Source organism: Cynocephalus volans, chromosome 1, assembly GCF_027409185.1.
Source record: "Cynocephalus volans isolate mCynVol1 chromosome 1, mCynVol1.pri, whole genome shotgun sequence".
NCBI classification, from domain to species: Eukaryota; Metazoa; Chordata; class Mammalia; order Dermoptera; family Cynocephalidae; genus Cynocephalus; species Cynocephalus volans.
This window is the reverse complement of record NC_084460.1, coordinates 26,511,427-26,531,084: the sequence shown is the minus strand read 5'-3', so window position 1 is coordinate 26,531,084 and position 19,658 is coordinate 26,511,427. Positions and strand designations below refer to the sequence as shown.

The window sequence follows — 19,658 nt, the reverse complement described above, 5'->3', positions numbered from 1 at the left end:
TCTACTTCCTGCAGGACCTACAAGAACAGTGAGGAGCTTCGGTCCCGTATTGTATCTGGAATCATCACACCTATCCATGAGCAGTGGGACAAGGCTGATTTAAACAGTCCCCACCGGGAGTTCCCCCCTGCCACTGCCAGAGAGGTAGACCCACTTCGGATTCCCACACACCAACCACACACCAGCCGGCAGCCTCCCTGGTGAGTACAGAGCCCCCAGTGGGCAGTCCATGCTTCTGCAGAGGGATTCCAGCCAACCATTCCCATCCTGCCTCTTGTCCCCCTCCCTCACCGCCATGTATTTTCAACAAAATTGTCAAAGTCTTGGTGCATGGAGGCAGAAAATGAAGACTCGCACTGCTACTAGTCGCCCTAACTACCCAACATCTTAAGGCTGCCTGTCGCCTTTCTAGAGGTGACACAGAGCCCCTGACTCTACCCAAGGGTCAATGCCTCTGGGGCTTGTGTGCAGTAGTCTGGGGTTTCTGACCAGATTCACAGTTATTTATTCCAGAGCTCTTTGTCTGTTCAAGGCCCTGGGCCAGGATTTTTAAGAAAATGGAAAGATGCAGAAGTACTTTCTCAGAGGGGATATAGTCCCAGTATTTTGCCCATTTCATTTCATTTCATTTCATTTCATTGCAGTCTTCCTACCTATCTAACAACTTCAGGAGTTTTCCAAAACAGCATGGGGTATGAGCAAGTCACATCCAAGGTCTTTGCAGATTAGGATGGCAGCATTAGGACTAGAGACTTCTGCTCTGAGGGAGGAGACAAGGACCAGGGGACCTTAGTCTCTAGCTAAGACATCACTTCCAGTTTGGAGCCCATAATGTGGTAGTAATGGTAGAGCTGGTACAGTTAGTGGGGAGAGTTGACTGTGGGGCATATAATAAGCACTCAATAAATGTTAACTACCTTTGTTATTTTATTCTCGTTTATAGTTATATACCTTTGGTTAGTTAAAAATGGGAAATCAATTTAATTATTACAGGTAATAATTGGCAAGTCTATTTAGCAAAGTCTTCAAAACTACTGGGTCCTGTGGAGACAGTGGAGAACAATAAAAAGTGGTTGAAAAGGTTGGGAACAGCTTGTCTGATCTAACCTCTTTATTTTATAGAAGGGAGCTAGAGGTAAGATGACTGCCTAGGGTCACCAGCCACTAATAAAGAGGCAGAGCCAGGGCTGGGCTCCAAGTGTCCCCACTCCCTGCACAGCACTCTGGCTGTGATCTAACCAGAGTATGGTGGCAGTATTTAAGAATAAGCCCAGAGTAGTGATCAAGTTGGGGAAGATTTTCAGGCCTGAAATTCTCAGCTCTGTTAGACCCATTTCCCATTTCAAAACAAATATTCTATGAGCTATCCTTTACTATTGAAGTGGGATTCATAGGTAATCTACCTTACCTAATGCACATTTCAAAAGAAATCAGTTTTAAAGTCCTGAATACAATGTCAGTGAGAAATAAAAAGAGAGTAATTAATAAGATGATAATGTGTATTCAGTGTCTAGGTGCCTAAGCATGATTATACTGAAGAACATAGTCAGACATTGACACCTGTATGTGAAATTATCTTGAACAGTGGCAAAAGCTGGCTTATACAGATGTGTTGTATCAACAACTCAAATACCACAAAACTGTTGCTATTACATGACTTTTCTGAAATGATGAACAACTCTTAGGAGAATTGTGAACAAAATAGTGGTTGGACAGTGTTTCTTCGATTATATCATAGTTATATTCCTCATAAAATTTGTTTGTATTAAAACAATAGGAAAATACTTTGTGTTCACATATAAAATAGTCCTAAACTCAGGTAATTTATGTAGGCTTTACACCTCCGTGACTGTACCTCAAGACATTCGAAAGTCGTGTGGGAAGCAAGTCATTCTTCACTGTTTGGAACTCTGCTGTGAGTTGTAGAGCATCCAGCATCTCTGTTCTCTGCCTATAAATGCCAGGAGGGGCCTCCAACCACTGACAAGCAAAAATACCCCAGGGCTTCCATAATGGCACCTGGAAGATGTGCCACTCTAATTGGGCATCATAGACCTGGAGTCTAGAATGGTGAAGGTAAAAACCCTAGCCTTGGAAGAACTGAAAGAATTAGAAAATCACCACCATGTTGCAATTTCTGCTGAAATAATGTACCTAGTCACAAACTGTCAATAGTTGCTAGAACCATCAGGTAAAGGTTTATGGGGGGCTTATAACGGATGCATCATGCCTGCTGCACCTGAACCCATTGATCAATATTAGCACTAAAAGTGGGACAGCCAGACATTAAGTGTCTTCTAATACTACGCAATATTAAGTTCACAGCAGCGTCAATTTAGATATAACTCCCAGTTTTAAAGAAGTATGAAGAATAGAAGAATGAGTTTAACAGATACATTAGGATGCAGCAGCCAAAACTGGATCATGGAAAATTTTTAGAGGATAAATTGACTTTGTTTTTCATAAAATAAATGAATGCCATGGGGGGAAAGGGGAGAAGTAGGCCATTATTAAAAGAGTTGTATCAGCTAAATACAGTATTGGGCCTTTTTTAGATCTTGATTCAAACAAACTAATTCTAAAAATCATTCTTGAAATATTTGGGGAAATTTGAGCATGGATCAGGTATTAGATAACATTAGAAGTCACTGCTAATTTTGTTAGGTGAAATAATTAAATTCTGGTTATTTAAAAAAAAGAAGTCTTTATCTGTTAGAGATATATATAGAAGTATTTAAGTAGGAAACAATTTGTCCTGGATTTGCTTTAAAATAATTTCAGCCCCACAAAAGAGTAAGATGTTAGTGGAAGGGATGTAGGTGAAATAAGAATGGCAGACTGTTCATAATTATTGAAGTTGTGTGGAAGGACACACGGGGACTCGTGATACTGTTCTTACTATTTTTTGTTACATTTAAAAATTTCCTTAATAATGAGTTTTTTAGTAATAGCAGTTCTTCACAAAGTCTTCCAAAAAATAAAAGAGGAAACAGTACTTCCCAACTCCTTCTGTGAGGCCACAGTACCCTGATACCAAAACCAAAACATCACAAGAAAACTACAGACCACTATACCTTATGAGTACAGATGTAAAAATTCTTAACAAAGTACTAACAAACCAAATCCAGCAATATAAAAAGGATTATACACTATGACCAAGTGAAATTTATTCCAAGAATGTTTGATTTAACATCCAAAAATAAATCAATGTAATACACCATATTAGTAGAACAAAGGACAAAAGCCACATGTTCATCTCAGTAGACAGGGAAATACCATTTAACAAAATCCAATACCTTTTCATGATAGAAGCCTTCAACAATAGAAGGGAAGTTTCTCAGCTCGATAAAGAGCATCTACAAAAAGCCCACAGCTAACATTCTACTTAATCGAGAAAGATGGAATGCTTTCCACTTAGAATCAGAAACAAGACAAGCATGTTTTCTTTTGCCACTTCTATACAGTATTATACTTGAGATTCTAGCCAGAGCAGTCACTCAAGAAAAAGAAATGAAAGGTATACAGGTTAGAAAGTAAGAACTAAAAGTATCTGTCTTTGCAGATGATATAAGATCTTGTATATAGAAAATCCTAAGGAGTCTTCTTAAAAAATTAGAACTAATAAAAAAATTCAGTAATGTGACAGTATACAAAATCAACAAACAAAAATCAATTGTATTTCTATACATCAGCAATGAACAACTTGACAATGGAATTAAGGAAATGATTCCATGTATAACCCCCCCCCCCCAAAGAATATAATACTTAGGAATAAATTTAACAAAAGAGGTGCAAGATTTGGACACTGAAAACTATAAAACATTGTTGAAAGAAATTAAACAATGCATTGTTGAAAGAAATTAAATAATGGAAAGACATCCTGGTTTCATGGATAGGAAAACTTAATATTGGCAGTACTTCCCAACTTGATCTACAACACAATCCCAATGAAAATCCCAACAAAGTTTTTGTTACTGTTGTTTCCAGAAATTGGCAAGCTGATCCTAAAATTCATACAGAAATGCAAGGGAACCAGAATGGCTAAAACAATCTTAAAAAGAAACAAAGTTGGAGGATTCACACTTCCCAGTTTCAAGACTTACTACAAAGTTTCGGTCATGAGGACAGTATGGTACTAGAATAAGGATAAGCATATAGAGCAAGAGAATAGACTTGAGCGTGTAGAAATAAATTCATACATTCATGGGGAATTGATTTTGACAGGGGTGCCAAGACAATTCAGTGGGGAAACAACAGTCTTTTCAAATGGTACTGGGACTACTGGATATCCACAAGCAAAAGAATAAAGTTGGACCTCTTCCTCACACCATATATGAAAATTAGCTCAAAACTGATCATAGATCTAGCTCTAACTTTAAAACTCCTAGAACAAAACCAAGGAATAAGTCTGCATGACCTTGGGTTAGACTATGGTTTCTTAGATAAAACAAAGCTCAAGTGACAAGAAAAATAGATAAATTGGACTTATCAAATTTAAAACCTTTTGTGTATGAAAGGACAGTATCAAGAAAGTGAAAAGACAACCCACAGAATGGTAGAAAGTGTTTGCAAATCAAATATCTGACAAGGGACTTGTATCCAGAATATATAAAGAAGTCTTACCACTTACCAATAAAAAGAGATCCCAATCAAAAAATGTTCAAAGGAATTGACTAGACATTTCTCCAGAGAAGATATACAGATGGTCCATCAGCACATGAAGAGATGCGAAACATCATCGGTCACTAGGGAAATGGAAATCCAAACCATGAAATAGTTTTATTCATAATAGTCAAGAAGTGGAAACGGCCTGATTGTCCATCCACTGATGAATGGATAAACAAATGCAGTATATGCATTCAGTTGAATATGTAATGGCAACAAAAGAGAATGAAATACTTATATATATGTTACAAGATGGATGAACCTTGGAAACATTATGCTAAGTAAAAGAAGCCAGTCACAAAGTGCTACATATTGTATGATTTTATTTAAGTAAAATGTCCAGAATAGGCAACTCCTTGGAGACAGAAAGTAGATTAGTGGTTACTAGGGGCTGAGGTGGAGGATGGGAGAACAGAAATGGAGAGTGACTGCTAATGGGTGCACAGTTTCTTATTTGGGATGAAGAAAATCTTTTAAAATTAGAACATTTACACACTGTGAAATCTAGTGGTTTTTAAACCACTTGAACTATACATGTTAGCTGGCTGAATTTTGTATGTGAAATGTATCTCAATAAAGCTGAAAAAAATGAGTTTTGTTTTTTTTTAAGTCCTAGCCTTGGCTTAATTGAAAATATGAATATATAATGATAGAAATGAGTTTCCCAGGATCAGACCGTAGTCCAAGAGAATTCATAATAATCTCCCATGATTGGGACTTCTGCTTTATATTTTTTCTTCAGCTAGAGAGTGGTTTGTTAGTACCTAAACAGTATTTTATGAGCTCATCATTATACCAGCAAAAGTGATTTATTTAAAATTACCTGCTGAGTGCTTTCCCCCTAAGAAACAAGGCAAAGAGATTGACTCGAACCACTCTTATTCAGCATACTACTGGAAGTTTTAGCCAGCACATTAAGACGGAAAAGAAATAAAAAGCATAAAGATAAGAAAGAAAGAAATAAAACAGTTTATATTTACAGATGACATAGAGATCTATATAGACAGTCCGAAGGAATCTACCAAAAAGTCATAATAAAAATGAGTTTAGCAAAGTTGCAGGATATCAGATCAATGTACAAAAATCTATCGTTATTCTAGAGGCCGGCCTGTGGCTCACTTGGGAGAGTGTGGTGCTGATAACACCAAGGATGTTTGTTTGGATCCCTATATAGGGATGGCTGGTTAGCTCACTTGGGAGAGAGTGGTGTTGACAACCCCAAGTAAGGGTTAAGATCCCCTTACCGGTCATCTATTTAAAAATAAAAATAAAGGGCCGACCTCATGGCTCACTCAGGAGAGTGCTGCGCTGGGAGCGCCGCAGGTTCGGATCCTATATAGGGATGGCCGGTTGGCTCACTGGCTGAGCGTGGTGTGGATGACACCAAGCCAAGGGTTGCGATCCCCTTACCGGTCACACACACACACACACACACAAAAAAAGAAAAATAATAAAATAAAATAAAAATAAAAAATCTATTGTAATTCTATATGCCAGCAGTAAACACATGGAAACAGAAATACAATACCATTTACAATCATTCAAAAAAAAAAAATACTTAGATATAAATCTAACAAAAGTTGTCTAAGACTTTTATGCTGAAAACTACAAAATGCTGATAAAAAGAAATAAAAGAAGATCTAACTAAATGGAGAGACATAATATGTTTGTGGATTGAAGATTCAACATATTAAAGATGTCAGATACTCCACAAATTGATATACTTGTTAAATGCAATTCCTATCAAAATCGCAGCAAGAATTCCTGCAGCTATAGCAAGATTATTATAAAATTTATATGGAAAGGCAAAGAAACTAGAATAAAGTAGGAATTACTCTATCCGATATTAAGGCTATTAAACAGCTACAATAATCAAGACTGTGGTATTGGCAGAGGGACAAACGTGGATCAGCAGAACAGAATAGTGAACCTAGAAATAGATCCATAAAAGTATGGCCAGCTGACTTTCGACAAAGGTGCAAGCCAGTGGAGGAAGGATAGTCTTTTCAGTAACTGTTGCTGGAGCAATTGGATGTTCATGAGCAAAATTATGAAGCTTTACCTAAATCTCATACCTTATATAAAAATTAGCTCAAATTGGATCATTGATTTAAATGTAAAACATAATACTTTTAGAAGAAAACTGAGGAGAAAATCTTCAGTATCTAGGACTTGGTGAAGAGTTCTTAGATATGTCACTAAAAGCACAATCCAAAAAGAAAAAGATCAATAAAGTGAACTTCATCAAAATTAAAAGCTTGCACTGTAAAAGACTCTGTTAAGAGGATAAAAACATAGCCTACAGATTAGGAGAAAATGTTTGCAAATCACATACATATCCAACAAAGGATTTGTATCTAGATAGATTTAAAAAACTCTCAAAACTCAATAGCTTAAAAAAACAAACAATCCAATTAAAAAATGGACAAAGGATATGAAGAAATAGTACACACACTGGAAAAGATATACAGGGGCAAATAAGTACATGAAAAGATATTCAGCATTACTAGCTGTTAGCGAAATGCAAATTAAACCACAATGAGATACTTCACACCTAGTAGAATAGCTAAAATTAAAAATAGTGATGACACTAAATCCTGGAGAGGGTGTAAAGAAACTGAATCTCTTCTGCATTGCTGGTGGGGATGTGAAATGTTACAGCTACTTTGGAAAATCCTTGGCAATTTCTTAAAAAACTAAACATGTACTTAATAGTTATATCCAGGAATGACACTCCTAGGTATTTATGTCAGAGAAATCAAAGTTATGTCCACACAAAAAACCTGTACACAAATGTTGGTAGCAGTTTTATTTGTAATAGGCTAAAAACTGGATACAACCCAGGTGTCCCTCAACCGGTGGTGAACAGTTAAACTGTGGTCCATCCATACAATGAAATACTACTCAGCAATATAAAGAAATGAACTGTTGAAACACACCAATTTGAATAACCAAGGTCATTATGCTGAGTAAAAAAAGCCAATCCCAAAAGGTCACATACTGTATGATATCTCTTATATAACATTTTCAAAATGACAAAATTGTAGAGGTGCTAAATAGATTAGTGATTGCCAAGGGTAACAGATGGGGCATGGCTGTGGTTGGGATTACAAAAGGGGTAGCATGAGGGAGATCTTTGTAGTGGTGGAACTATTAGGGAAAACTAGGTGAAGGGTACATAGGACCTTTCTGTACTATTTTTCCAACTTCCTATGAGTCTTTATTCTAAAATAAAAAGGTTTTAGAAATTTAGATGCTGAGGAGCCACTTAGGTTGTTAAGTCCATGGTATTTATTGAGCTCACTGTGTGTGGGGTGCTGAGTCTAGCCCTGGGTGCTTCCCAAAGGCCAGTGAGGCCATCTCATTTCATCTCATCTTATCAGGATGAACAACGTATTTGGGAGCACATAGGGAGAGGAACCTGAATCATACCTGGTATTCGGAGAAGGCTTCTTTAAGGAAGAGACTGACCACTATGCAGTTTTCTAAAGAATAAGGAAGAAATGTTAGCCAGGCAAAGAGTAGAGTACAAATGGTGTGCCACCCTGAAGGCCTGTCCTGTGCAGAGCCCTGGAAGGACAGGCAGTATGGCTAGAGCCGGGTGGGGGTGGTGCGTGGGTTGCTGAGCCCAGGTCAGGCTTCCCCATTTAGGGTTGAGGGGAAGGATTCGATGCTCCCTGTCAAAGTAGAGCATTACCAAGTAAGTGGTATGGGCCTCAGTTCAAGGGACCTTCACTACATGAATGCTCTGAGGAAGGCTTTAGGGAAGATGTGAGAGGTGTACTAGTCCCAGAAGATGGGGAGGTAGACTGGGCATGGTGTCATCCAAGTAATGGCCTGTGCAGGCACATCAAGCCCTGTCCCAACCTGCCTTTCAGGCTCTTTTGTTTGGCAAAAACCCCTGGTCCCCTATTCTTGGAGTTCACCCCATCCTCGACAATACCACCACTCTGTTATTTTGTCTAATCCTGAGATTACTGGCTTTTTTCAAGCACATATCCCCTTTGCTTCACTTTTTCACCTCTTTGTATCTCCATTGCCTGAAACTGTGGTTTGCACATTTTTGGTGAGTCCTCTTTTCAGAAATGTTTCCCTGGGGGTTCAGGGATTCCTAGGGCTGGGCCCCTGCTCTGAAAGCACATACTCCCCCTCTGGATTAGGAGACAGGTGAGTTAATAGAGTGAAAGTGCTGTTACAGAGGTTAGCAGTGATCTTTCCTGGGTATCCTGGGAAAGGCTTCTTGGAGGAGGTACTGCCTGAGTTGTGTCTTCATGGGGAAGAGAAGATTCCTTAAACTCTTTTTTCTTTTTGCCTTTTCATGTGTCCAAATTATTTCCTAACAGATTTCTTTTAGGGGGAAGGTTGTTCCAGGCTGAGGAAACAGTAGGTCAGAGGCATCAAGGACTAAAACCATGAAACTATCCATGAAATTTGGCTAGAATTTGTGTTTGGATTCCTAGGATATAACACCTGTGAAGGATGGGACCAGATTTTGAAAGGCCCCTGATGTGAAGTACATTAATCTCCCCATGGATGGTTGGAAACCACTGAAGGATTCTGATGAGGACAGTGGTGCCTTTGGCTAAAGAGCCTGGTGGGTTAGATGGAGTAAGGCAGAAGGCCGAGCCTCATCTCCCCTCCTATTACTCTTAGCAGGTAGGGATGGGTTCCCCTCTTTCTGCCACCCCAGCCATCACGTCAAGGAGAGAGCATTATATGGCAGTTAGGAGCATAGCCTTTGAAGATTGATCAGCTGGGTTCAAACCCTGACCTTGCAACTTGACCTGTTTCTTAGTGAGCACATTTAGCCTTTCAGAGCCTCAGTTTCCTGATCTATACCTTGGGAATAATTATGCCTGTCTGAGAGATTTCTCAGGATTAAGTGTGTTGATGGATGTTACATGTTGAGCTCATTGCCCAGAATATAGTAAGTGTTCAATAAATATCCAGTGGATCCCATTCAGGTAGCTAGTAAAGATGAGGAGAAGACTGAAGGTACAATGAGTAGAGGGTTTCCCAAAAGAGAACCTTGTTTTATTTTCTTAAATACCTAGCATCTTCCCCCCAGTAAAGGATTTGATGCAGTCGAGCTACTTAGGTGTGAGAGTATCAACCCAGAGGCAGTGTTGTGTAACTGCGTTTAGGCTCAGACCTTTTACAGACATTGTTTCCTTTATCATCAACGTTGGCCACCATTTATCGAGGATAGGAGTAACTGCCACTTCTTGGCCATCCGCCATGTGTTGGCTGATGAACCAAGCGCTTTCGTTTATGTTTGCTCATGTTGTGAATGGGCCTATGAGAAGACAATGGTATCCTACATACAGGGGGAGGAAACAGTGGATGAGGGAGATTATCTAGCTGGGGGAGTGAGGACTGGGGTTTACCCCTACATGGGTCTGACTCAGCAGCCTATGCTTATCAGCATCAGTTCATTTAAGAATCAGTGTGGGTACAAATTCCATGTAGTGCAGACTGATTTTGGAGAAAAAGTCATCCCCTTTTCCCTCCTGAATTAGGTCTTTCTCAAGCGGGCCTATATCCCAGGACTAGGACATTGAACTGGATGAGATGATTGCAGAGGAGTCTTTTTGTTAGCCACTAGCAAGTTAACAGCCTACTAGTTCTTCCCTCTGTAGTCACTGCACCTGCCTCCACCCCCACCACCGGCTTACTGCCTTGCCAGCCCACTTTGTCAGTACAGATAGCTGTAACAACACCTGTTCTTCACTATAGCTTCCTCCACCACCACCACGTTGCTCCGTAGCCCGCCACTCACACTTCCACCTTTTTGTTTCTCCCTCGAATGCCCAATTTTGGGAGCGGGGCTGCAGGGCAGGAAGGAGGGGGAAAGCAGCACAGTGTCTGGCCCATCTGACTGCTGTTTGTTGTTAATACCCCATCACTGAGCAGCCATCTCTGAACAGCCTTGGCTGGTGCTCAGAGCAGAAATAGCAGCCTCCACCCTTCCCAAAGGACACAGTCCTGTGTCTCACCCCTCACATTCCACACCCCCAGTTTGCCTGTCCCATACCTGGAAATCTCCAGATACAAATAAGTTGGGATACCTGCCCTGGTGTATAAAGAGACTTATTTCCTTAAGTGTGTAGTGATGTGTATCCAGAGCTTGTCAAAGGATATCAGGTCTGCAGATTTGAAACTGGGTGCTTCTAGGATAGGAGTATAACTGGTGAGGACATATCATTGTAATGGAGAATCGGGGTTGACAGTAGGTCTTTCTTACTCCTGAGATCTCTAGGAAAGAATTACTAAAATTAACCCATCTGTAAGGGAAGGGTTTTTTTCATCTAAGCCTAAGTTTTTATTGTTATTATAAGTCTAAACTATTTCTGTTTGCTCCATCTGTCCTCAGATAGTCAGGAAACTGTATGCCCCAAATCCTGTTCCCTGTTTTGAAAAAATGATTTTGTCTATGCCTAACCAACTTCGCTAAAAATAAATATTTAGATATAAAGTTCTTATTTATGTCATTCTAAATTCATTTTTAATCCCGATCATTGTATATATCTTTACATATTTTTTTAAAAGTTCCAAATAGTTTGTGTTCTGCATTTTCTCTTTAAAATGTTATGATTTATTTACTAGATAAATGGTAAACTTATCTTTTTTAGTATCTGGTATTTTACTTGTATGCTATAGTTTGCCTAACATCTCTAGGGTATTTCTAGCATTTCCAATTTTTCATTATATAGTATAGCTCTGTACATCTATTATCTATATATTTTTTTTCCTTTTACTTTCTTGAGTTATATTCCCTATGCTGGCAGATCTCAAATCTTTTAGTCTCAGGAACCCTCTCGCACCCTCAAAGTGCTCTTGTTTGGGTTATATCTATCATTATTTACCACTCAAGAAATTATAAAAGAAATTTTAAAAATGCACATTTTATTGATTCATTTTTAAAAAATAATAAATCCATTGTGTTAATATAAATAATAAACTTTTATGAAAATAACTACGTTTTCAATCAGAAAAAATTGAGAAGAATAACTTTGTTTTACATTTTTGCAAATCTCTTTAATAATTCGTCTTAATAGAAGACAGCTAGATTTGCATTTCTGCATTCATAAAGATATGTTGTTTTTGTTGAAGCCTTACACATACATTGTTGGAAAAGAGAAGAGTAGTTTATTAACCTTTTCAAATAATTGTGGATATTCTTCTTTGCTATTATCAGAACTTGACAAGTGGTACTTTCTTTAAGGATTAGATGTAATGTGGAATCTTAATCTATATCAGTGCCCTTTTCTGTATCTGTTACATTAAAATTCACTGGTCTATCATACCCTTTGAATGGATCTTTTATCCATGCATATTAGAAGATATTGATCCACTGAGATATGGATATATGCTAGAAGTTGATATTTTATTACACGTTATCAAAAAATCACATTCTTTTATATTACTGATCTCATCAAAAAAGTATTGGAAAGCCATCAAGCTAATGGTGGATACAGATTTCCAAATTGCTCATTTTTGCTTGGAAACTTGAATTTTATCATTGGCAGCAAACACTGTCCATTGTTTTCCTTGAAGTAACAGGCTTACTTTGTTTTGGAAAAAATGTCTACTATGTAAACAAGTCTGAAGAACCATGGTTTGTCTGTCAGTCATTCTTTCAAGTAAAAATGGTTTTCCTTGAAAAAATGGGTTGTTCAACTAGCAACTTAAACAGTTGCACACTTGTTTTTAAAGACAGCCACGGTCCTTCTGTATGCAATAGAAATACTTTATTCATATTTCCCATTTCATCATGCAGAATATTTAAAAGATATGTACTCAAAGATTGAGATTTTAGAAAAGGCGATGGTAAGTTTTTACTCCTTCATCAAGGGAATTCTAAAGTGAAACTGGATGTGGGTGGGTGGGTGGTGAGGGAGGGTGCAGTGACTACTAGGTCATTACCCCTGCTTTGATTCATGCTAGGGCATCAGCTGTGTTACCCACCATTGCTGTTGCATCATGTGTGCAAATATCAATGCAGTGAAAAAAGCAAATAACTCCTAAGATAAAATAGTTTCGACCTCATGATCTAGAGGTCTGTGGACCACAGTTTGAATCTTTTTTTTTTTTTTTCGAGGTTTACTAGCCATTTGGGTTTCCTCTTTTGTGAAGAGTCGATTCCAATCTCCCGTCCATTTTTCTATTAGGTTATCTTTTTATGACTTGTAGGTATTTTTTATATCTTCTGGATTTAAGTCTTTTGTCAAATATACAAGGGTACTTCAAAAAGTTTCTGGAAAAATAGAATTAAAAGATGATACAAATATTTCCATGAACTTTTTGAAGTATACTTGTATGTATTACAAATATCTTTCTTCCTTTTGTAGCTTGCCTTTTTACTTTGTTAATAGTGTTTTTTAATTAAAACATTGTTAATTTTTATGTGATTTAGCTTATCAGTGTGTTTCCTTTATGTATGGTGCTTTTTTTTTTAAATTTGTTTGAAAAATCTTTGCCTTACCCCAGGGTTGTGGAGAAATTCTCATATATTTTCTTCTAGAAGCTTTCGTGTTTTGCCTTTTATATATAGATCTATAATTCATTTAGAATTATTATGTGTGGTGTGAGATGGACTTATATTTTTCCATATTGGTAGTCAGTTGATCCAGCACCATATTTGAAAAGAATATCCTCTACTTATGCCACTTTAATAATTTAGTTCTCATTTTTCGTTACTTGTAAATACTATTATCCCTTATTCTTAAAATTTGCCCTCATTCATTTCCTCTTGGAGCTAAATATAATTCCTTTGGGTTTTTTTTTTTTTTTCATGGATAGCAAAGTTAGTTCAGTAATATTTATATAGCTACTGTTTATTGAGTGTCACCTGTCCCAGACAACATGCTGGGCATTTCATCCATGGGCTCCTACTTAATCCCCGCAACAAACCCACGAGATTGGTCAGGGCTATCCCTATTTTACAGGTAAGGAGACTGTGGTTCATGTATAGTAAGTAACTTCATCACAACCAGTAAGAAGCAGTAGTTGTGTTATAATAATAATAGAGTATTTAATAACACTTACTGAACTCTTTATTACGCGTCAGGCACTATACTTTTGTAAACATTCTCATTTAATCCATATAATAACCCTGTGACATGGATACTATTGTCTGTATTTTACAAAAGAGAAAGCTAGGGTTTGGAGATTTCATGACTTGTCCTAGGTCACACAGCTGTTAATGGTGAAGCCAGAATTTGAACTTGAGTCTAACTCTAAAGCCTTTGCTTTTTCTTATCCCCAAGTCAGTCTAAGTGTCCATCATGTGTCAAGCACTGTACTGTGCACTGGGAATTCATGACAAAGTGTGGAGCCAACCTTCAAGGAATGCATAATCGATTTGGGCTAATTGCCCTTTTCATTCCAAATCATAAGTCTTAAAAACAATGACATACCAGCCAGCTGCAAAAAAAACCAACCAATGGCAGAAGTATGTCTGCGATCTACTGAAGCACAGAGAAGGTGTGATTCATCTGAAGGATTGAGTGGGACAGAAAAGAAGGAAAGGCTTCACAGAGATAATGCCTGATGAGCTAAATTTTAAAGGATCAATAAAAATTCCATGGTATTGGGGGTAATCGGCTTTTATGGCCAAGGGAACAATGGGTACCAATGGGGCTGTGAAATCATCTTGGCGGAGGGGTGGGGAGAGTATATTTCAGTCTTGCTGACATGTAAAGGGAGAAAAGGTGAATTTGAGGGCCAAATCACAAGGGGCAGGATGTGCTAAGGAGCAAGATTTGATGCTGGGGTGACAGGAGCCATCAAAATATATCGAAAAGTGATCTGGTTGGGATCCCTTTAACTGCTTATTTTTTTTCTCTCAAAGAATCTCAGTTAAATTCTGTCACTAACATGGTTAATATTTATTGAGCCCTTACTGTGTGCCAAGCAGTTACATTAAGTATAAAATATAAGTAAAACATAATCTCTTTTTCCTCATAATAAGAGAATGAGGTAGGTGCTGTTGTTATCCCCATTTTAAAGAAAAGAAAACTGAGACACAGAAAGGTTAATTAACTTAAGCAGTACAACTAATAAGCATTTGAGCAGGATTCCCAGCCTTTAGTATCTCCTCCTCTTGACACATGTATCAACAATCATTTCAAAAGAGACAATCTTGGCTTGGATTGTTCCAAGAAAGTTAGTATGGCTACAGCACAGTACACCAGTGGGGTAGAGAGATGGGAGATTACACTGTGGGGTTAGCACAGGCCAGTGCTTGTAGAGCCTTGGGGCCAAGATCAGGAGCAGTGGGAAGCCACTGGGCAGGTATAACAAGGAAAGGACTTCATATTGTTTACTTTAAAAAAAAATCCTTCTGGCTTCTTTATGGAGATGGATTATAGAGGGATAAGATTAGAAACAGCAAGACTAGGGATGAAGCTAACATAGGCATCCAGGCAAGAAATAGTGGTGGTAGATGGTAGATGGTGGTAGACTAGATAGGTGGATCTGGGTGTATTTAGAAGTATACCTGACAGGGCTTGCTGATGGGTTGGCTTAATGAAGGAAAGAAAAATTAAGAATGAGGCAAGTTGGGTTTTTTTGTTTGTTTTTTTCCAGCCTAAGTCATTTCTAATTTGGGGCTACTGTAGATAAAGCTTCAGTGGACATACTTCTCATGCAACTTGGAGCACATTTCTGAATATTTCCTTAGCATACATTCCTGTAGAATTACTATATTAAGGACTAAGCCTATTTTTAAAGATTTTGATACATATTGCCCAGTTGCCCTCCTGAACAGTTGTATTAATTGGCATTCCTACCATATTTCAATGTCATTTTCCCATCCTTGCCATTGCTGGAGTTAGTCTCATTTTTCTTTTAAATAACTTAGAAAAAATCACCCGCATAATATTTGTAAGCTAACCAAACACAAATTATAAGGCAGATACACTGGGGAAGCTATTTGCAGCATATGTGTATTAATTTTCTATTGCTGCATAGCAAATTGCCACAAGCCTAGTGGCTTAAAACTACACCCATTTATTATCTCATAGTTCTTTAGGTAAGGAGTGTGTATAGGCTGGATTCTGCTCAGGGTATCATAAGGCCAAAGCCAAAGTCTCAGCAGGGCTACATTCCTTTCTAGAGGCTCAGGGAAACAATTTTCTTCTATGTTCATTCAGGTCCTTGGCAGAGTTCAGTTCCATGTGGTTGTAGGACTGTCATCCCCATTCTTCTCTCTCAGCTCCTTAAGGCCTCCCACATTTCTTCTCTTGTCGCCTCCATCTTCAAAGCCAGGAATGGTTTGTCAAGTCCTTCTCATGCTTTGAATCTCCCCTTCTGCCTCCCTCTTCTGCCACCAGCCAGAGAAAGTTCTCTGTTTTTTAAGGGCTCCTGTCATTAGATTAGACCACAGGTAATACTCTTCCCATTTTGAGGTCAACTGTACCGTATAATGAAACAATCACAAGAGTTCTTTCTCATCACATTCACAGGTTCTGGGGGTTAGGGGTGTGGATTCTTGAGAGCAAGCCAAATTCTACCTAGCACAGTCTGTCCTCTGGCCTCTCAAATACAAAATACATCTCCCCTCCCCAAGGCTCCCAAGAGTTTCATCCCATTACTGCATCAACTCATTCCAAAATCTTTTCTAATTCTCATTGGCTTGAAGGACCCAGGTCTCATCATCTAAATTAGGTGCATCGGACGCTCCCGAGCATAACACCTTTCTATGTGTTGACCAAAAACAAGTTATTTGCTCCCAATGTTCCCATCATACAATGATGGGACAGGTGGAGGATAACAATTATCAATTTCTTTCTTTCTGTTTTTTTTTTTTTTTTGGTGGCTGGTTGGTACAGAGATCTGAACCCTCGACCTTGGTGTTATAACACCACCCTCTAACCAATTAAACTAACTGTCCACCCAACATTTATCCATTTCTATCATAGAAAAAAACATGTGCTTGAAAGTTATTAATTACAGCTTTATTTATAGTTACACACACATACACACACACACAAACGTGCATGAACACACCAGAAGCAATATTAATACCTGCAGTAGACAGTAAGGTTAAATTTTTTAAATTTGCTTCACTTGAACGAATATTACTTGGCCATTAAAAATGTTAGTAGTGAAGACAACTTGAGAAATGCAGGACCTACATGGAAGAAAAAAAAAAGAGAATGAAATACTACTGTTTGCAACAACATGGATGGACTTAGAGAATATTATATTAAGTGAAACAAGTCAGGCACAGAAAGAGAAATACCACATGTTCTCACTTATTTGTGGGAGCTAAAAATAAATAAATAAACACACAAACAAATGGCGGGGGGAGAAGATAGGATAACCACAAAAACTCCTTGAACTATTTAAGTCAAGTGAACAGATATGATGGGGGGCGGAGAGGGGGTAGAGAGGAATGGGTAAAGGGGCATGAAAATCAATTACAATGTATATTGAGAAGTAAAAAGAAAAGAAAAGAAAATTTGCTTCACTTGAATGAATATTACTTGGCCATTAAAAATGTTAGTAGTAAATACAACTTGAGAAATGCAGGACCTACATGGAAGAAAACATTGGGATACAAAATTATATTTATCATGTTATTATAATTAAAAACATGCTTATGAAAGAAAATTAGAAAAGAATAGCAAAAATAATCATTGTGTTAGTCAAATTATGGGTGACATTTTTCTTTTCTGATTGCTTTATAATGTTTTATATTTAAACAATATGTTAAAATAATTTATGCACTGTCACCTCTCCCAGGGTGATGGAGATGAAAAGGATTACTCAAAGCCAATTTCTCCAGAGCAGTGAGAGGCCCAAAAGGGTTAATTCCCAGGAAAAGATTTCAACGAGAAGAAATCCTAGGAAATAACCCTGAATTAGTGTTTTCTCTCAGTGTTTATTGTCCAGGCAAGAAAGTTACAGAAAAGGAACACAGGTGGTTACAAAAAGAACAGTAAGATAATTGTCATGGCAACACTTAGTTCCCTAAGAAACTCAAAGAAACAGCTAACAGCAAGGTGAGGAACATCCCCTAACCAACAACCTTGAAGCCTTTAGCTCAAGTATTTTCCCAGCATAAGGTTTAGCTGCAGCAAGGATGACTGCAGAGCAAGCATTTTTGCTGTGTTACAATTTTCTTATGTACAACAGAGACTTGGTCCTGAGAAGGTTTTCTGTTTCAACCAAGCTTAGCATTTCTATGTGCAATACTAAAAGGTTAGGCTATTCCCTAAACTACAGGGTTGTGGCCTTGAAGTTAGGCCCTGTGGAATACATTTGCTTTATTAATGTTGATATCCTCCACAGTGCATATCTTTTTTTCTCTTTTTCTTTTAAAAATCTTTGATTACTTAGATTAAAAGCAGTATATTTCTCAGTCCTCCTCAGTCCCTGCTTCACCTTTGAACTCAGAGGCTATCCTCACAGTGAGGAGAAGGAAAGGATTATTGCCCTGTTTGCTTAGCACTCTGTGACCAGCAGTGCTATGCTTGTGTATGGACACACACTCTTGTTTCCAGTTATTAGCATCTATACTTTCCCAATCCCAACTTTCCACACTTGGCAGAACAAGGTAAATAAACCCAGTCTGCCAAAATTCTGTGTCTGAACTTCTACCCTGACTGGGAAATAGCCTAGCCATTTGTAGTCCTAGGCCAGCAATGTCAGGTCACCTGAGATCATGTGAAAAATGCAGAATCTCAGGTTCCACCCTTGATCTTCTGAATTAGAACATGCATTTTGTCAAGATCCCCCTTGATTCATGTGCACATTACAGTTAGAGCAACACTGGCCTAGGTGGTTCAAACAGTGCTGTGGAATTAGGGATTAGGTTCTGAAAATAGATTGTTGCTGCTGGTTGCTCCATGAAACCACAGCTGGCTCTCCTGGAGAAACCTGGTGTGCAGATACAGTGTTGTGTTCACACCCAGCGATCAACCACAGGTGCAGACCAGCAGCTGTGTTGAAGGCAGCCATATTGGTGTTGTACACTGGTTAAGAGATCATGATTCTGGAGTAAGCACACTCCATCCTGACTTTCCCATTCAGTGCAGCCATACAGAATGCATGGAGTAGCTGTTTGAGGACTGTGTACAGATCATCTCAAAAGGAATAGCAAACTGAAGTTCTTCACTCAGGAAGGAAATGATACCAGATGGAAACTTGGAACATCAAATGTAAAGGAAAAGCATTACAAATGATAAATATCTGAGTAAATATAACCCCTCTTGAGTTCTTTAAAATGTGAAGATACTTCAAAAAGTTCATGGAAAGATTCGTGTTATCTTTTAATTCTATTTTTCCATGAACTTTTTGAAGTACCCTTGTATGTTTTATAGTTGAAAGCAAAAATGATGACATTGTCTGCTGTGGTTTTCAGTGTATGTAGATGTAATACATGACAACCATAACTTAAAGAAGAGAGAATAGAGGGACCTGTATGAGCTGGTAAGGTGTCTACATTCTACCTGAAATGGTAAAATATCGTTTCTGAATGGATGATAAAAATTAAGTATGTATATTGTCATCTCTTGAGCAATCCCTAAAAAAAACTATACAAAGAGATGTAGTCAAAAACACAATAAATTAACATAATAAATAAGAAAGGAAACAGAAGAACAAAAAACAGAGGGAACAATTGGAAAACCAATAATAAAACGATAAATCTAAATCTAACAATAATCACATTAAAGATAAATGGTCTCAACACACCAATTAAAAGAGCATGGTCTTTTTTTGTGGTTTTTTTTTTTTTTTTGCACAGAGATCAAACCCTGGACATTGGTGTTATTGGCACCATGCTCTAACTAATTGAGCTAACCCGCCAGCCCCAAAAGAACATGGGTTTTGAAGCTGGGCAGGCCTTGTGTGAATCCTGTCTTTTCCATTTACTAATCTATGTGGGCTTGTACAAGAAACCTTACTTCTCTGAGTCTCAGTTACCTCATCTGTAAAATAGGGATAATAATCATAGCTACTCAGAGGACTGCTGCAAAGATGAA

At 38.1% G+C, this 19,658-nt stretch overlaps 1 protein-coding gene across 1 annotated transcript in view; it reads left to right on the top strand.

Moving 5' to 3' along the window:
* Positions 1-19,658, top strand: part of PSMF1 (proteasome inhibitor subunit 1) — a 42,983-nt gene that overhangs the window by 16,606 nt on the left and 6,719 nt on the right. Inside the window, exon 4 of the mRNA XM_063096983.1 lies at positions 15-200. Within this exon, the coding sequence (XP_062953053.1) occupies positions 15-200 (186 nt within the window). The remainder of the gene's footprint in view (positions 1-14; positions 201-19,658) is intronic.